At 34.4% G+C, this 15729-nt stretch overlaps 1 protein-coding gene across 22 annotated transcripts in view; it reads left to right on the top strand.

Annotated features, from left to right (window-relative positions):
* The window catches only part of SETDB2 (SET domain bifurcated histone lysine methyltransferase 2), a 90903-nt gene that overhangs the window by 4930 nt on the left and 70244 nt on the right, over nucleotides 1-15729 (top strand). For 19 of the 22 annotated variants that reach the window (XR_012001962.1, XR_012001963.1, XR_012001964.1 and 16 more), the window contains 4 exons: nucleotides 1188-1537; nucleotides 7541-7666; nucleotides 9081-9146; nucleotides 12359-12455. Coding sequence is in view for 14 of the 22 variants with exons in the window: in XM_072760540.1 (XP_072616641.1) it covers nucleotides 1522-1537; nucleotides 7541-7666; nucleotides 9081-9146; nucleotides 12359-12455 (305 nt within the window). In the remaining 8 variants the exon portion in view is untranslated. The remainder of the gene's footprint in view (nucleotides 1-1187; nucleotides 1538-7540; nucleotides 7667-9080; nucleotides 9147-12358; nucleotides 12456-15729) is intronic. The other 3 variants (XM_072760535.1, XM_072760534.1, XM_072760536.1) reach the window with 1 other exon arrangement.

Here is a 15729-nt window from a genome sequence, read left to right as displayed (position 1 = left end):
TGCTGTGTTCTGATCGTGGTTGGCATTATGTCTTCAGCTTCCCATCTGTGTCCTTTCCCTAGAGAGGTCTCACAGCTTGCTCCATAGAGAGTTCCCTTTTTGTTTTTAACATGACTATATTTTTTAATTTAAAAAAATCTTCTGATGTTTCTGTGGTTTGGTGTGGGATTGGGAGAAGAATTTATCATACGTTGGCTAACATCTTGAGACTGAGAATTCTTGATCTTTTGATGTATAGTTCCACCTACAAGTGTATATCTTACGGAAATAATCAGACATATGCATAAAATATATTCCAGAATTATTCATTATATTGAAAAAAATAGAGATAATCTAAATGTCCAATATAGAGGTTTATTTACAGTACTAATTAATAATTTATGAAAATTTAATTAAGATTCTTTGGTGTACTTTAATACATGGATTGATTATTGAACAAAGTACGTTATAACAGCCACTTAAAAGTCATATAGAAAAATATTAATGAGGGTGGAAAGTACAAGATACGTTATCAATAAAAGATTATTAAAAAATTGCGTACACTAAAATCCAAATTTTATTTTAAAGTATATATACTGAGGGCAACCCTGGTGGCTTAGCAGTTTAGCCCCGCTTGCAGCCCAGGGTGTGATCCTAGAGACCCGGGATCGAGTCCCACGTCGTTCTCCCTGCGTGGAGCCTGCTTCTCCCTCTGCCTTTGTCTCTGCTTCTCTCTCTCTCTCTCTCTCTCTCTATGAATAAATAAATAAAATCTTAAAAAAAAATAAAATAAAAGTATATATACTGAAAGAACTATAATAATTGCTAATATTTATGGAGTCTTTTGTATGTGCCAGCCACTGTTCTAAGTAATTAAATCTTTACAACATCCCTTTGAGGTAGTTAGTGTTACCATCCCCATTGTAAAAGTTGTTGTAAAGTATTTATAAAAAATAAGAAAAGCTTAAAAATATTTATAAAATGGGGATAGTTTATGTGAATTAATATTTTAAGTATGGATGATTCTTAATTTCTCTGTAACTTTGTAATTTTGATATTTTACACATTTTCCCATTTAATATGCATTCTTGTTTCTATAACAGTGTATGTTATTTTAAAAGATAAAGCTGTTGTTAAAATAATCGTTTTTTTTTTAATGTATTTTATTCTTCGCACATACGTACCAATCTTTATTGTTTTCTTTACAGAATGTTTCATGCATCCCTGGACCAAAAGATGGAGTTGGTTTTTATTTTTAAAAAGATATTATCAGTGATCTGAAGTTGCATGGACTTGGCATCAGATGGGACTAGTGGTCATTTTTTAAAGTTTCTTCAACCACAGTTACTATTTGAAAATTCAAGCATCCAAGAATATTGGGTTTAGAATTGGCATAATGATGTATTTTCTCTGAGGACTGCAAATTTCATAGAGACCATAGTTGGATGCCAGTTGGATTCCAATTATATTCTTCAATCAAAGTGATTCAGTCCTTTGAAAGTTAATTTTGAAGAGTTTTATGTTTATGGACGACGCCAAAAGATGGGAGAAAAAAATGGTAAGTTTCGAAACCATTGTTAAACATTATAAAGTGTATAGACTATTTAATGAAGCTGAATTGTGGAACTTCCAAGGTTTTTCGCTGCAAGTGACGGTTACACATTTGAAGGAATTTAGGATTTATTCTCATGTAGTCAACAATTTTGAGTCTTTATAATTAATTATATATATAAAAATAAGTTCTTTAATGTACTTTTTTACTTTTTACAAAATACACTTTATTCTTTTAGAAAACCTTTAGATTCACTTTTTAAAGAAAAGTTGACAGTACAGAAAATTCCCCTATCTTCTACATCCAATTTTACTTATGATTAACATCTTACATTTGGCTGGTACATTTTTTGCAATTCATGAACCATAATATGCATAATTAAAGTGCATAGTTTATTCATATTTTTGTAGTTTGTACCTGATGTCTTTTTCTGTTCCAGGATGTCACATTATATTTATTTGTCATGTCTCCATAGGGTTCTCTTGGATATAATAGTTTCTCAAACTTGTGTTTTATTTTGTAGTATTTTGTAGCCAAGTATTTTGTAGGATGCCCCTCTTATTGGAATTATTTATTGATTTTTTTTTCTCATGATTAGAGCAAGGTTATAGGTTTTTGGGAAGAAGACCATAGAGGTAATCACATCAGAGGTATTTGTTATCAACATAACATTTCTCTCTTGTGGATATTGAGCTTGATCATCTGGCTGACATAGTGTTATGTGATTTCTCCACTGCAAATTACATTTTTCTCTCCCTTTCCCTACAGTACTTTTTGATAGGAAATCCCTATATGCAGCTCATGTTATTGTTTTTTGAGAACAGAATATCTACATTAATTATTTGGAGTTCTTTTACAAGGGGACATATCTCCTTTCTCCCAGTTATGTATTTTTTCAATCATTTATTTATTTCAGTATGGAGTTATGCGTAATTATGTTACTCTATCCAGTACTGTTTTGTTACTCAAATCGTCCCAGTATTGGCTGTTAGGAGCTCTTTCAGTTGGGTCTGTGTCCCTTTGACATACTCGTATCAATGTGTTTTTGTTTTTGTTTTCTTTTTTAGCACTTCCTCATTTTCTGGTCCTGTTAAGATGCTGCAGGTGTATCTTGTATATTTCCTGTCCCAGTTCTAGAGTCAGCCATTTCTTGAATGAGCCTTGGTTCCTTTTAATGAAGGATGGTGTCAGAAACCAAGATCTGGGCGATAGTTGTTACTGGGCTGTCCTTGCTTATAGGCCCTTTTGGCTGACAGAGCAAGGAAATGTATGTGTATGCTAACCTGTATATACACATATCTATAAATGTCTCTATATGTAACCATCAGTATCTATATTAAGCTAAACATGAGTTTATTCTGATGTTCCCAACTCTAATCCATTACACATCTCTCCCAACAGTGAGAAAAGTGGCTGCCACCATCTGTTACCCATTTAGTTACTCAATTTCTGTGTGTGTGTGTGTGTGTGTGTGTGTGTGTGTAGCCATATCAGAAATGTAAACTTATTCCCGGATAGGAAACTACAGTGCTTATGCACAGTTCCTTTTGCCTTTAGTCTTAAAGACTCCACTTATTTCCAAAGTTATTTAGGTTAGCATCTTTTCTACCTAGCCCTTCAGTGAGGTTGTGTATACAGTTGTAATACAGTTAGATGTTTTTTTTTTTTTTTTTTTTTTTCAGTTAGATGTTTTTATTGTGGTCAGCACTCCTTCCTTGGATCTGACCTCTTAAAGATATTTTAAAATTTCACTACCCTTTAACACACTTGTAATATACAGATTGTTATACAGATCATACTGTTGATGATGTAGTCACTGGACTATTCATCTAGGCCAGTAGTTCTCAAACTTCATTTTGGTCTCAGGACTATTTTATACTCTTAAAAGTACTTAAAATCCCTGCCAGTTTTAGTTTATGTGGATAATATCTCTTCATATTTACTGTATTAGAAACTGGGGCTCCTGGGTGGCTCAGTTAAGCATCTGCCTTTGGCTCAGGTTGTGATCCTGGGGTCCTGGAATCAAATCCCACATTAGGCTTCCTGCTCAGTGGGCAGTCTGCTTCTCCCTCACTTCTGCCCCTCCACTTGCTCTCTTTCTCACTCGGGCTTGCTCACTCTCAAATGAAATCTTTAAAAAATAGGAATTGAAATTGAGAAGCTTCACAAATGTTAATGGACTCATTTAAAAAATAACAATAAACGCAGCATGTTAACAATTTACATTTTTGTGAGAAGTAACTATTCTAAAAAAAATTAGGAAAACATTGTTTTTACACCTTTATAAATCTCTTTTATAGTTAGTTTAATAGAAGGAGTCTCATTATCTGCTTTTGCATTCAATCTGTTATGATACGTTGTTTTGGTTGAAATGTATGAAGAAAATGAAGGTTCACACATACAAAAAGTTGGGAAAAAATATCTTAATAGCCTTTCAGATAATTGTGGACTTTTTTTTTTATGCAACTACACAACTCAACAAGTAGTTACTTCTTCAGGGTCAATTGTAGTGTGAAATCTGAACACATATCTGTGAGTTTTATTACACTCTTACATTAAGGTCCATTGGTCCTTCTTGCACATTGAATAGATCTTTTATGATTTTATAATATCATGCATTAGCCACTTGGAAAATAATTGGATCAGTAAATTACGCAGATTTTCCAGATGTTGACACATTTCATCATATAATATTTAAAAATCACATTTGTTAATATTGCTACCAATATCATCAAAAAGTGATTAATTATAGAGAAGCTATGAGGCTTACTGTGGTATATGCAAGGTTTACAAATTTCCAGTTTTAACTTGGTAATGTAAATTTTATCATTAGCAACAAATGCTGTCGATATTGAACTTCAGATGGTAGGTTCACTTGGTGCTTTTCAAAATCTTCCATCTAAATATCCACCTCAAATAAAGATAAATCCCTAGTATGGAACATTGATTCAAGAAACATGTTAACAACCATTTAAGTGCTTTCACAAATAGTTTTATCTAAGACCAGTGATTTTTGTTCATTACCTGTCAGTGAAAAACTTAATGATTTTAAGGATTCTGGAAGGTCCTTCAAAAAATAATTGCCCACTTAGCTGAATGAAATCAAAAATTCCACAATTAGAAATTAATTTCTTTCACTGAAGACTGTATTCCCTGTTTAATTGTATATGGTAAATTTTACTTTTACATCTTTAAAATTTGTATTTAGTATGTACTGTGTGCGTATATATATGTACGTATACATATATACTACGTATATATTTACTCTATGTAGTAATTTTTTGCTAAAAGCCACATGCTTATCCACACATCCAACTCCGTGAGGTAGATGTTATTATTCCCGTTTCATAGATATGGTCCAATAGCTTAACGACTGGCAGTACTGGGATTCAAACACAAATGCATCTGAACTCCAAAGTCTAGGTTGTTAATCACCACTTCTGTTTTTGTGTTGACTCCTGGTTTTCATTCTTTTTTTTTTTAAATATTTTATTTATTTATTCATGAGAATACACAGGGAGGAGAGAGAGAGAGGCAGAGACACAGGCAGAGGGAGAAGCAGGCTCCGTGCAGGGAGCCCGATGCAGGACTTGATCCCGGGTCTCCAGGATCATGCCCTGGGCCGAAGGCGGCGCTAAACCGCTGAGCCACCTGGGCTACCCCTCCTGGTTTTCTTTCCACCTGTTTGCTCCTTCTTGGTTTCCATGATTCTCTTTTCTTACATTCATTGCTCGTATATCGGAGACCCTCTTCTCATTGTATACATTCTCCCTAATCACATCTACTCTGTGATTGCAGCAAGCATTTGTGTGCCATTGACTCCAAAATCCATGTAATTGGACCAGATCTTACTCTGGAGCCTGTGTATCCAGTGTACTTAACACTACTTAAATTTCTCACTTGTCCCATCTTTACTCCTTATCTCTATGAGTACCATTACTATGCCCAAGTCAGAAACTTAATAACCTTTCTAAAAAACTAACCACATCAGAAGATGCTTAAACTTTTTGAGTGGATCCCATAGTCTTTCATATAAAAAGAGAGTTGCTCTCTTCTGCTGAGTGAAATAAGTCAATTGGAGAAAGACAAATACATGGTTTCACTCATATGAGGAATATAAGAAATAGTGGAAGGGACTATATGGGAAGGGATGGAAACTGGGGAAAACTTAGAGAGGAAGACAAACCATAAGATACTCCTCTAACTAGAAGACAAAGGGTTGCAGAAGAGGAGGGTATGGCGGTTGGAGTAGCTGGGTGATGGGCACCGAGGAGGGCACCTGATGGGATGAGCACTGGGTGTTATACTATATGTTGGCAAATTGAACTTAAGTAAAATACTAAAAATAAATAAAACTTAAAAATGGAGTTGCTTAGCATGGCATGAAAAGCTCTTCATGTCATGGTCTCTCTACTTTTTTTTTTTTTTTTTTTAAGATTTTATTCATTTATTCATGAAAGACACAGAGAGAGGCAGAGACACAGGCAGAGGGAGAAGCAGGCTCCATGCAGGGAGCCCAGTGTGGGACTCGATCCCGGGACTCCAGGATCACTCCCTGAGCTGAAGGCAGACACTCAACCGCTGAGCCACCCAAGTGTCCCGGTCCCTCTACTTCTGAAGCATCATTCCTCATCCCTTTTGTCCTCTTACATTGTGCTTATTTCAGACCTTGAAACCTTGTCTGAGATGTGCTATGGGGAGTTTAAAAGTAGGCTTGGTCTCATGTAGGCATCAAGCCAAGGTGTCAACAGGGAACCAACACCCCTTCTGAGGCTGCTGTGGCGGCATCATCCCTAATTAGTGAGAGATCCCCTTTGGGTAAGGTGACTTTGTCAGGGAGACTTGGAACTATACCCAAGCCTTTTATGAAGATTGTCACCTTGTTGCCAAACTTAAGAGGTTCAGGGTTTAATTTTTATTAAGAAAAATGTATTTTTTGTGAACTTACTAGGCTCTCTGCTTATTAATTGTCCCAGTGGCTTCTCAAGTGATCTTTCTGAAGTACAATAGTTGTTATGTCCCTCTTTTGTTTAAAGCTCTATTCATTAGTTTTGAACATTTTATGTATTTTAACACTTTAACATATAAATGAATTTTAACATTTTAGGTATTTTTGTTACTTTTAAACATGGTAGAAATGTGAGATTTGCTTTTTCCAGTTTAATTGTCTTTCTCATATTTCTGTTTTCAACTTCGAAAGAATTATTTCCTCCAGGAAAATTTTTTTAAGTAAACTCTACCCCCAGCATGCAGGTTGAACTCAAGAGTTGCATGCTCTGCTGACTCAGCCAGCAAGGCACTTATCTTTAGGAATTTTTGATTAAGGTGTTCACTTGCTGAGCATCTGAAATATTGCCTCATCTATATAGCTACCTATAAAAAGTTTGAACATTATTTTGCTTCATATAATTATTTTAAGAATATAAAAGATTTTTAGAAACATTGTTGGACATACACAGCAATTGAGATGTTTCTTTTTTTTTTCTTTTTTTTTAAAGATTTTATTTATTTACTCATGAGAAACACAAGGGAGCCCGATGTGGGACTTGATCCCAGGACCTTGGGATCAAGCCCTGAGCTGAAGGCAGATGCTCAGCCACTGAGCCACCAGGCGTCCTTATTGAGATGTTTCATTCTATAACTGTCCACTTCCATATTCAGTGGAAATTATATCCCTGAAACTTTTAAAATGCTTATGTTTTATATATGTCTACCACCACCTTAGAATGAAGCTGTTCCTTCTGTTTTCCAGGAACACCAGAAATAGTATCACTGAAATTTTTAACGTATTTTTGTTGGCAGAAATAAATGAAATACTTAGGTCATATTCTTTGTTTATAGTTCTTATAAGGAAATAATGATCAAAATTTTTTTCCCTCAAGGTAAATGAAGACCAATAAAATTTTGATATTATTTAGAAACCAAGTGGATTCTATATAACATGTGCCTTGGGGAAATTATAGTCCATTTCTATTGAGCACTCAAGCTATTCACTTATTTTTATTTTAGGTGATGCAAAAACTTTCTGGATGGAACTGGAAGATGATGGAAAAGTGGACTTCATATTTGAACAAGTGCAAAATGTGCTGCAATCACTGAAACAAAAGATCAAAGATGGGTCTGCCACAAATAAAGGTATGGAGTACAAAAAACATTAAATACATTTAATGCTAAATATTAACCAATGGCAATATAGTACAATTATTTCCAGTATTTTTCATTTTAAAAGTCAATTTTTTTTTTTTGTTTTCTAAGAGCTACTATGCATTCTGTTTCCTTTGTGTTTGTGCCCTGCTTCTGTAAACACTTGATTTTACCATATATCATAGACACTTAGTAAAAATGGGTAAAGATGATTACTTTGAATAACAGCTGCTGTGAATTTATCTCTTTTTCTCTCAGGCTACTTTGCTGTCCATGTTTTCTTTTTCTCTAATTCTTTTTGAGGCGGGGTGGGCATTGCAGAAGTAGTATCTGCTCATTGTACAACATTTAGTACATATAGAAAAATATGACAAATTACCCATCACTGCATCACTCAGACACCTAGTGTCTTTTAAAATATGAAAGCACATTTGACTATATTTTGCCTGCTTTAAACAGAATTTGCCTTACTAGTCTTCTGAAAGCAGAACTGCACTCTACATAGACAGCTAGTTCAGTCAGCCAAATTTTTATTTTTCCTGTCTCTTAGTTTTCAACCCTGGTTGGAGAGCCTTAGACTTTTATGTAGAAACCTACTTCTTTGCTTCAGGATGTAAGATTTTCAAGCAAATTGTCTTTTAGACCATTCTTAATATTTTTTGGATATTCTTATAGACATTAAATTTTGTTTGCTTGTCCAAAAATAGTATTGTTTTTCATTTTGTTTTATTTTATTATTTTTTATTTACTTATTCATGAGAGACACAGAGAAAGAGGCAGAGACACAGCAGAGGGAGATGCAGGCTCTCTGCAGGGAGCCTGAGGTGGGACTCGAACCCGGGACTTCTGATCAATGCCCTGGGCTGAAGGCAGGCACTCAACCCTTGAGCCACCGGGGCATCCCATTGTTTTTCATTTTAATATTCTTTTTCATTCCTTTCAGGAGTCAGATCTAGTTTTGAATCCAGTTCTACCACTTCCTTGCTGATTTGACCTGGAATATATAATGTTTTGGGGGGTTGATTTTGTTTTTTTGTTTTGTTTTGTTTAGAGAGGGAGAGAGGGGGGCAGAGGGAGCAAGAGGAAGAGAATTGTAAGCAGGCTCCACACCCAGTGCAGAGCCTAACACAGGGCTCGATCTCACAACCCTGAGATGACAACCTGAGCTGAAATCAAGAGTTGAGTGCTTAGCTGGCTTAGCCACCCAGGCACCTTGGAATAAATAGTTTAACCTAAGACTCAGTTTTTGTTTCTAATGCTGGTAATTGTCATAAGAACCTCTCAGAGGAGTTAATGAAGATTAAATAAGATAAAGTTTGTAAATTGTTTAGCACAGTAGCTGCCACCATGAATGAAAGTGATGCTGCTGATGATTGTTTTCATACTTTTTTATTTTCCTTAACAGAATATATTCAAGCAATGATTCTAGTGAATGAAGCAACCATAAGTAACAATTCCACATTGATAAAGGGTATGTGCATTTCTAATCCTAACCTTGAGTTTTCTGTTATTTTCTTGACTCGAAGCAGGCTTAATTGACTTAAGTATGTCAGATTACCTAAAGATTAGTTAAAGTGAAATGTAAGATCTAGGGCATCCGCGGTGGCCCAGCGGTTTAGTGCCGCTTTCGGCCTGGGGTGTGATCCCAGGGACCGGGATCAGGTCCCACATCCGGCTCGCTGCATGGAGCCTGCATCTCTCTCTGCCTGTGTCTCTGTCTCTCTTTGTCTCTGCCTCTCTCTGTGTCTGTCATGAATAAATGGGTAAGATTTAAAAAAAAAAAAAAAAAGATCTATATTGGCAAATTATATAAGTCAATTTCCCTATTAAATGAAAAGTCCTACCCATCCAGAGATAGGAAATGCACATTCTTCTGAATGTCCTAGGGAAAGAGTAAGCAAATGTATCTCTTCTTCAGAACATTCTAAGACTGCAAACTATTGTAAACCCACTTTGTGAGAAAAACAGTACTAGAAAGGTATATTCCAGCATAGATATGTTAGTGTAAGGATTTTTTATTTCTAGATTATTATTAGACCATTAGTCTTGCAGACTGTAAACAAATTCATTTTAGAAGGGATTGATCAAAGATAATATCCCAGAACTGAGAAAAGAAAAAAAGTTTTTTTTTATCAGAATCACTCTCCTATAAATCTTTGTGTCTAATTATCTAAAATCTTAAGAAAGTGCTTTACTGAATTTTAATTAATACTGCTAAATATTAAAAAAAAATACTGCTAAATATTGTTAACAAATTAGAGTAATTTTAACTGCATAATTTGTAGGATTAAGGTTTTAAATCTCTGAAAATATAGCTAGCATCATCAGTCTATTTTTAAAAAAACTTTATGGTATTCAAAAGTATTCTCTATTTCAGTAGTTAATGTATAGTTTTAGAAGGGTGGATTCTTTAAGAAAACAGCTTTTGTCAGTATCTTTCAGTAGCACTTGGAATCAACATACTCAAGAGATTACACTAGTTTTGCAAGAGGGGCTTTAAAATGTGGGAGGAGGTAAGAGGAAATAAGTGGGTTTTTTTTTTTTTTTTCTTTCTGAAACAAATTATTTCTTACTATATGAAAGTAAATTGGGTTTTGGTTTAGGGATTTTTTTGTAATGATTTCATATTTTTATATAGTTCACTTGAAATATGAATTTATCAAAATACAAGTATATGTTTGCCAACGTAGAGCAATATTTGTAACTAAGTAATTGGGGAGTTGTATAATTGATATTATTGGCAAATACAAGGATTAAGAACTTCATAGGGATAAAATTTCATGTTAGTATTTTTTTTAAAAAGAATAGTGGGAAAAAAAAAACAGAAAAAGAATAGTGAGACTGGGAGAAACAAAAAGACTTGGTGTCAAAACAAGCTATCCCAGATAGAACCTGGATTGCCCAAACCAGTAATTACTTTTATTTTCCTTGCTTGTGTATAACTGTAAATATGTGCTGTGTCCCCAAAGGATTGGATACTGTTTTCTTGAGAGGAATTATTATTTCCCCTTTCCTCCTTTATCTAATGATTAATTTTAAAATCTTTTTTTTTTTCAGTGTCTTATTTCTAATTATGTTTATATACATTTATTCATATTTGTTAGTTTGGTTTTATATGAGTCATACAAAGAAATTAGGAAAAATCAAATTCTTAATTTGTAAAACTTAATTTTTAATCCAGAATTATAGTCCTTATCAACTATCAGATTTTAAAGTTTTCTTTACCTTGATAATTAAAGAGGAATAATTATTTTCCAAGTAGCCAAATAGTGTTCTCTTTTTATAACTTAAGCTATTCTTTTTTTTTTTTTTTAATTTATTTATTTATTTATGATAGTCACAGAGAGAGAGAGAGGCAGAGACACAGGCGGAGGGAGAAGCAGGCTCCATGCACCGGGAGCCTGATATGGGATTCGATCCCGGGTCTCCAGGATCGCGCCCTGGGCCAAAGGCAGGCGCCAAACCACTGCGCCACCCAGGGATCCCAAGCTATTCTTTTATTTACTTAAACTTTTCAAACACTTTTTTTTCTGCACCGAAAGACATTTGCAAGTTAATAATCTAAGGCAGGATGAGAATCACTTTTTTTCTTAAAGTCCATTAGTGCATAGAAGAGAACACATTTAAAAAATACTTTTAGGGGCACCTGAGTGTCTTAGTCAGTTAAACATATGACTTTTGATTTTAGCTCAGGCCATCATCTCAGGTCATGAGGTTGAGCCCCGTGTCAGGCTCTACACAGGGTAAGGAGCCTGCTTAAGGTCCTCTCCTCCTCCCCCTGCCCTTGCCCCTCACATGCATGCTTTCCCTAAAAAACGAGGGTGGAGGAAGACATACGTATATGTGTGTATATATACACATATGTCTTTAAACCATAGAATATTCCATACATCCATTTTTCAAAATAAAAATAGGAAATCTGTAACTTTTCTCATTAAATACACAGTTTATTGTAGTCGTGTTAGTAAGACTAGGTGACGCGGAAAAAGAAGAGACAAGACATGAGATAAAATTAAGCACAGAGAGATAGAATGAGTAATATGAAAAGTCAAATGGAAATATTAAAAGAGGTAACCAGATACCGCACCCTCCAAAAATGAAGGTAGCAGTTGAAAAATGAGAAAGTAAGAGATAACATAAACTTTCCATTTTGTGACCTTTTAGTAAGAGTTATGTTATTTTTCTTTAAAATGCTAACAGATAAGGATAGTAAATGTTCACCTTAGTTGATTAAGGGGATCCCTGGGTGGCTCAGCAGTTTAGCGCCTGCCTTTGGCCCAGGGTGTGATTCTGGAGTCCCGGGATCGAGTCTCACATCAGGCTCCCTGTAGGAAGCCTGCTTCTCTCTCTCATTAATAAATAAATAAAATTTATTTATAAAACGTTTAAAATAAATAAATAAATAAAGGTTGATTAAAATTCAGATTAAGTTCAGGCCAAACTACATTTTCTCTGATAGAAGTCTCTCTATCCTAAGTCTTTTACTTTATCCTATCTTATTTTCTTAGTGTTTTTGAAAATATTGACACCTAATTTTTTGGCTTAATTTTAAAGTCTTACTATATTTGTAGATTGAAGGGCTCCAGATACCTCTAATCACTAAAGATATTATTTAGATATTACAGTAAATGATTTTTAACTTGGTATACTTGTTACTCAAACATTTGTATTTTCTTCATGTAGATCATATATCTGTGACTCAGAATGAACAGGAAAATAAATCAGGTTCATTGCCCTCTACATCATATGAAGACTCCTTTCCAGAAGACTGTACATCTCTGTATGTATACAGGTTACATTTATTTGTTGTTAATACTTTTGCTACTAGGAAGAGATTTACTCTTTTTAATCATTTGATGTAAGAATAGATAGAATATATAAAATTTTTTTTCCCCACCAAAGCTTTAAAAGTTGTAGATTTTATGTAGGATAAAGTTTCATACATATGTCATTTAACAAGCTGTTTACTTATTAATATCCCTAGGTAATCAAGTCTTTCAATAAAATTTAGTTTAAGATTTCTTTGTGTAGGGGATCCCTGGGTGGCTCAGCAGTTTGGTGCCTGCCTTGGGCCCAGGGCGCAATCCTGGAGTCTGAGGATCAAGTGCCAATCAGGCTCCCTGCATGGAGCCTGCTTCTCCCTCTGCCTGTGTCTCTCTCTCTCTCTCTCTCTCTCTCTGTCTCTGTCTCTCTCTGTCTCTCATGAATAAATAAATAAAATCCTTAAAAAAAAAGTTTTCTTTGTGTAGGGGTGCATGGGTGGCTCATTCAATTGAGTATCCAACTCTTCATTTCAACTCAGGTCATGATCTCATGGGTTGTGGAATCAGAATGTTGAGCTCTGCTCTCAGCGAGGAGTCCACTTGCAATTCTCTGTCTTCTTTTTGTCTGCCCCCCCCCCCCCGCCTCCACTTGCATGTGGGTGCACTCAAATAAATAAACCTTTGAAAAAAAATTGTATAAATTAGTTAATATACTGAAATCTATCAAACTGGCAATTTAACTAAAAATTTATTTTTCCTTGATTATTTCTTTTATTTTTCATTATTTTTTAAAATTATATTTTTTAAGTAATCTCAACACCCAATGTGGGGCTTGAACTTACACCACTTGAGATTAAGAGTCGGATGCTGTACCAACCCAGCCAGCCAGGTACCCTTGGATTATTTCATTTAGAGTATTGGAAAGGTGTAAACAGTATTTCTTTCACTATCAGTTCAGCTTTTCAAATAGTTTAACAGCTCTAAATTAGTATCAGAAAGCTTATGAGAATAGGCCAATTTTTTCTGACCTTTTCTTTCTCCTTTTACCATTTCAGTACCATTTCGTAAAGATTCCTTAGCATAAAGTAAAATTGTATAAAAGGAAATATGACATTCTGACACATGGTCTTTAATTTTAGTAGGTAATACCATTACTAAAACTTTCAAGAACTAGTGTAAAGGAAGTTTCTGAAAGTATTTTGAGCTAGGCCAAGGAACAGAATTTCAAAAACAAAAAGTGTCTTTATAGAGGAAGTTCTTATGTCAGTTGCCTTATTTTGTCTTTTCAGCAATATATTGAAAAATTGTCAATGTAGAATTCTATTTGTTTTATGAGAGTTTTAGATTGACCCTATTTTACATATGATTTGCATTTGCACATATTAGAGGTGTCATTACAGTTTGAGTCTAAATGATTCATAAAACATTACAATATTTTCAGAGAAACCTAGAAATTCTGGTCTTTTGATATATAACATAAAATTTCATTACCTTCTAAAAACAAATTTAATAATTTTAAATCACAAAATCACTTTAAATCACAAATATAAGATTCTTTTTCATGTAAATTACCACCAGTCTTCCATCTTCTATTTATTTTACTAAAAATTTTAAGCCTGCATGCAGAAGTGGATTTATTCTTAAGTATCTCTTTTTGTTTTTTTCATTTTCCTAGCTTATCAGAATCTTTTTGAATTTTGAATCTCCTTTTATATTTTCTTTCCCTTTTAGTTTTTCTTCTTCCACAATATATTAAATGAGTTTTCTAGTCTTTAATTTAGTCACTGAAAACGATATCGGATAGGACAGGACCAAAGATAAAACCCTTGCTGGCTCACTGTCCCTTCATTACTCTTCAGAAAGAATTGTTGGCCTAACTGAATTTACTTCTCTCTACAATTATCCCACCTCCATTTCTCTATCTTAACTGACAGGACTATTAGAGGAAATCAAGATTCACTGAAATAGCATTCTATGTCATTGCCAGACATTATCAAGCCTTGATTAAAAAGGAAAATCAGGGGCACCTGGGTGGCTCAGCCAGTAGGTGTCTGCCTACTGACTATCAGGTCATGATCCTGGGGTCCTGTGATCCAGCCTACATCTCCCTTCTCCTTTGCCTGCCTGCTTGTGTGTGTGCTGTTTGACAGAAGACAGATGCTTAATCGGCTGAGCCACCCAGGCGCCCCACAATAAAATCTTGAAAAAAAATAAAATTAATTTAGTTTGTACTTTTCTTAATCCATTTTGGCTTTTCACATTCTACGTACTTTTCACATTCTTGTCACATGCTTGATTCTCTCTTCTAGAAATTGTTTCGAGATCATTTTTAAGCTAATCATTCTTTGCTGTCTGGAATGTTCCCTTTTTACCTATTTTTAAAAATCAGGGCAGCATTTACTCATTTTTTATTCATATTAAGTTTTTTCAAGACCTTGAGATATAATTTGTTTGGGCCTAGAATTTTAAATATGTTTAAATGAACTGGCTTTGTAGGACTCCTTTTAAATTATCACAGACTTTAATTTCTTTATTTTATTTTTGTCTGGTCTTAAAGTTGGGGCAGTACTTACAGATGGAAAAGATGAAGACACAATTGTTTTTGAGCTCTTCTTTCTGTTATCAGCCTTGTGCTGTCTTTCCCCTAACAAACTACTTGTTACAAACATAGCTTTAAAGTTTTTGTTGCTGTTTTACTAGCATTTTGGGGAACCTAAGTTCTTAGTAGGCTTGAACCTTTGTGAGACTTTCCTTATACGTTCACATCAAGATTTGTATTGATAATTGGTCTTCTTTTTTTCTTTTGTACATGTTCTTTTAAAAATCTGAGTTGAATTTAAATAAAATTAAAAAAAAAAAATCTGAGCTTCCCAAAGAAACTAGTTTCTCTAACTGCTTTGTCATCTCATTAGGATTATTTGTGATTACATAATCAGAATTTCATTTCCTTAGAACATGTAACTCTTCTTGTGCTATATTTCCACTTAGAGGTTTTGTCTGTGAGATCATACTAAACTTTGAGTTGAACTTTGTGAGGTCTTTTCAAATGTGAAAGGACATTTCTAATTAGCTCAGGGTTTTCTTTCTTTGCCATTACGAATTTCAAGGCCATGTTTCATCCATGATCAAATTTGTGTTTAAATAATTCCTTTTTGTTTTTCCTCTGTAGATCATTAGCTTATTACTTGTTTTGCTTTCAGTAATTAAACCTCTAGCATGCCATTAGTTACATAGGCAGACAGGCAAACTTAATAGGGAATAACTTAAGCCAAGGCTTCTCACTCCCAGCTG

The sequence above is a fragment of the Vulpes vulpes genome, chromosome 6 (genome assembly GCF_048418805.1).
Source record: "Vulpes vulpes isolate BD-2025 chromosome 6, VulVul3, whole genome shotgun sequence".
Lineage (NCBI taxonomy): Eukaryota > Metazoa > Chordata > Mammalia > Carnivora > Canidae > Vulpes > Vulpes vulpes.
Note: the sequence above shows the minus strand (reverse complement) of the source record. Positions and strands in the feature narration are given on the sequence as shown.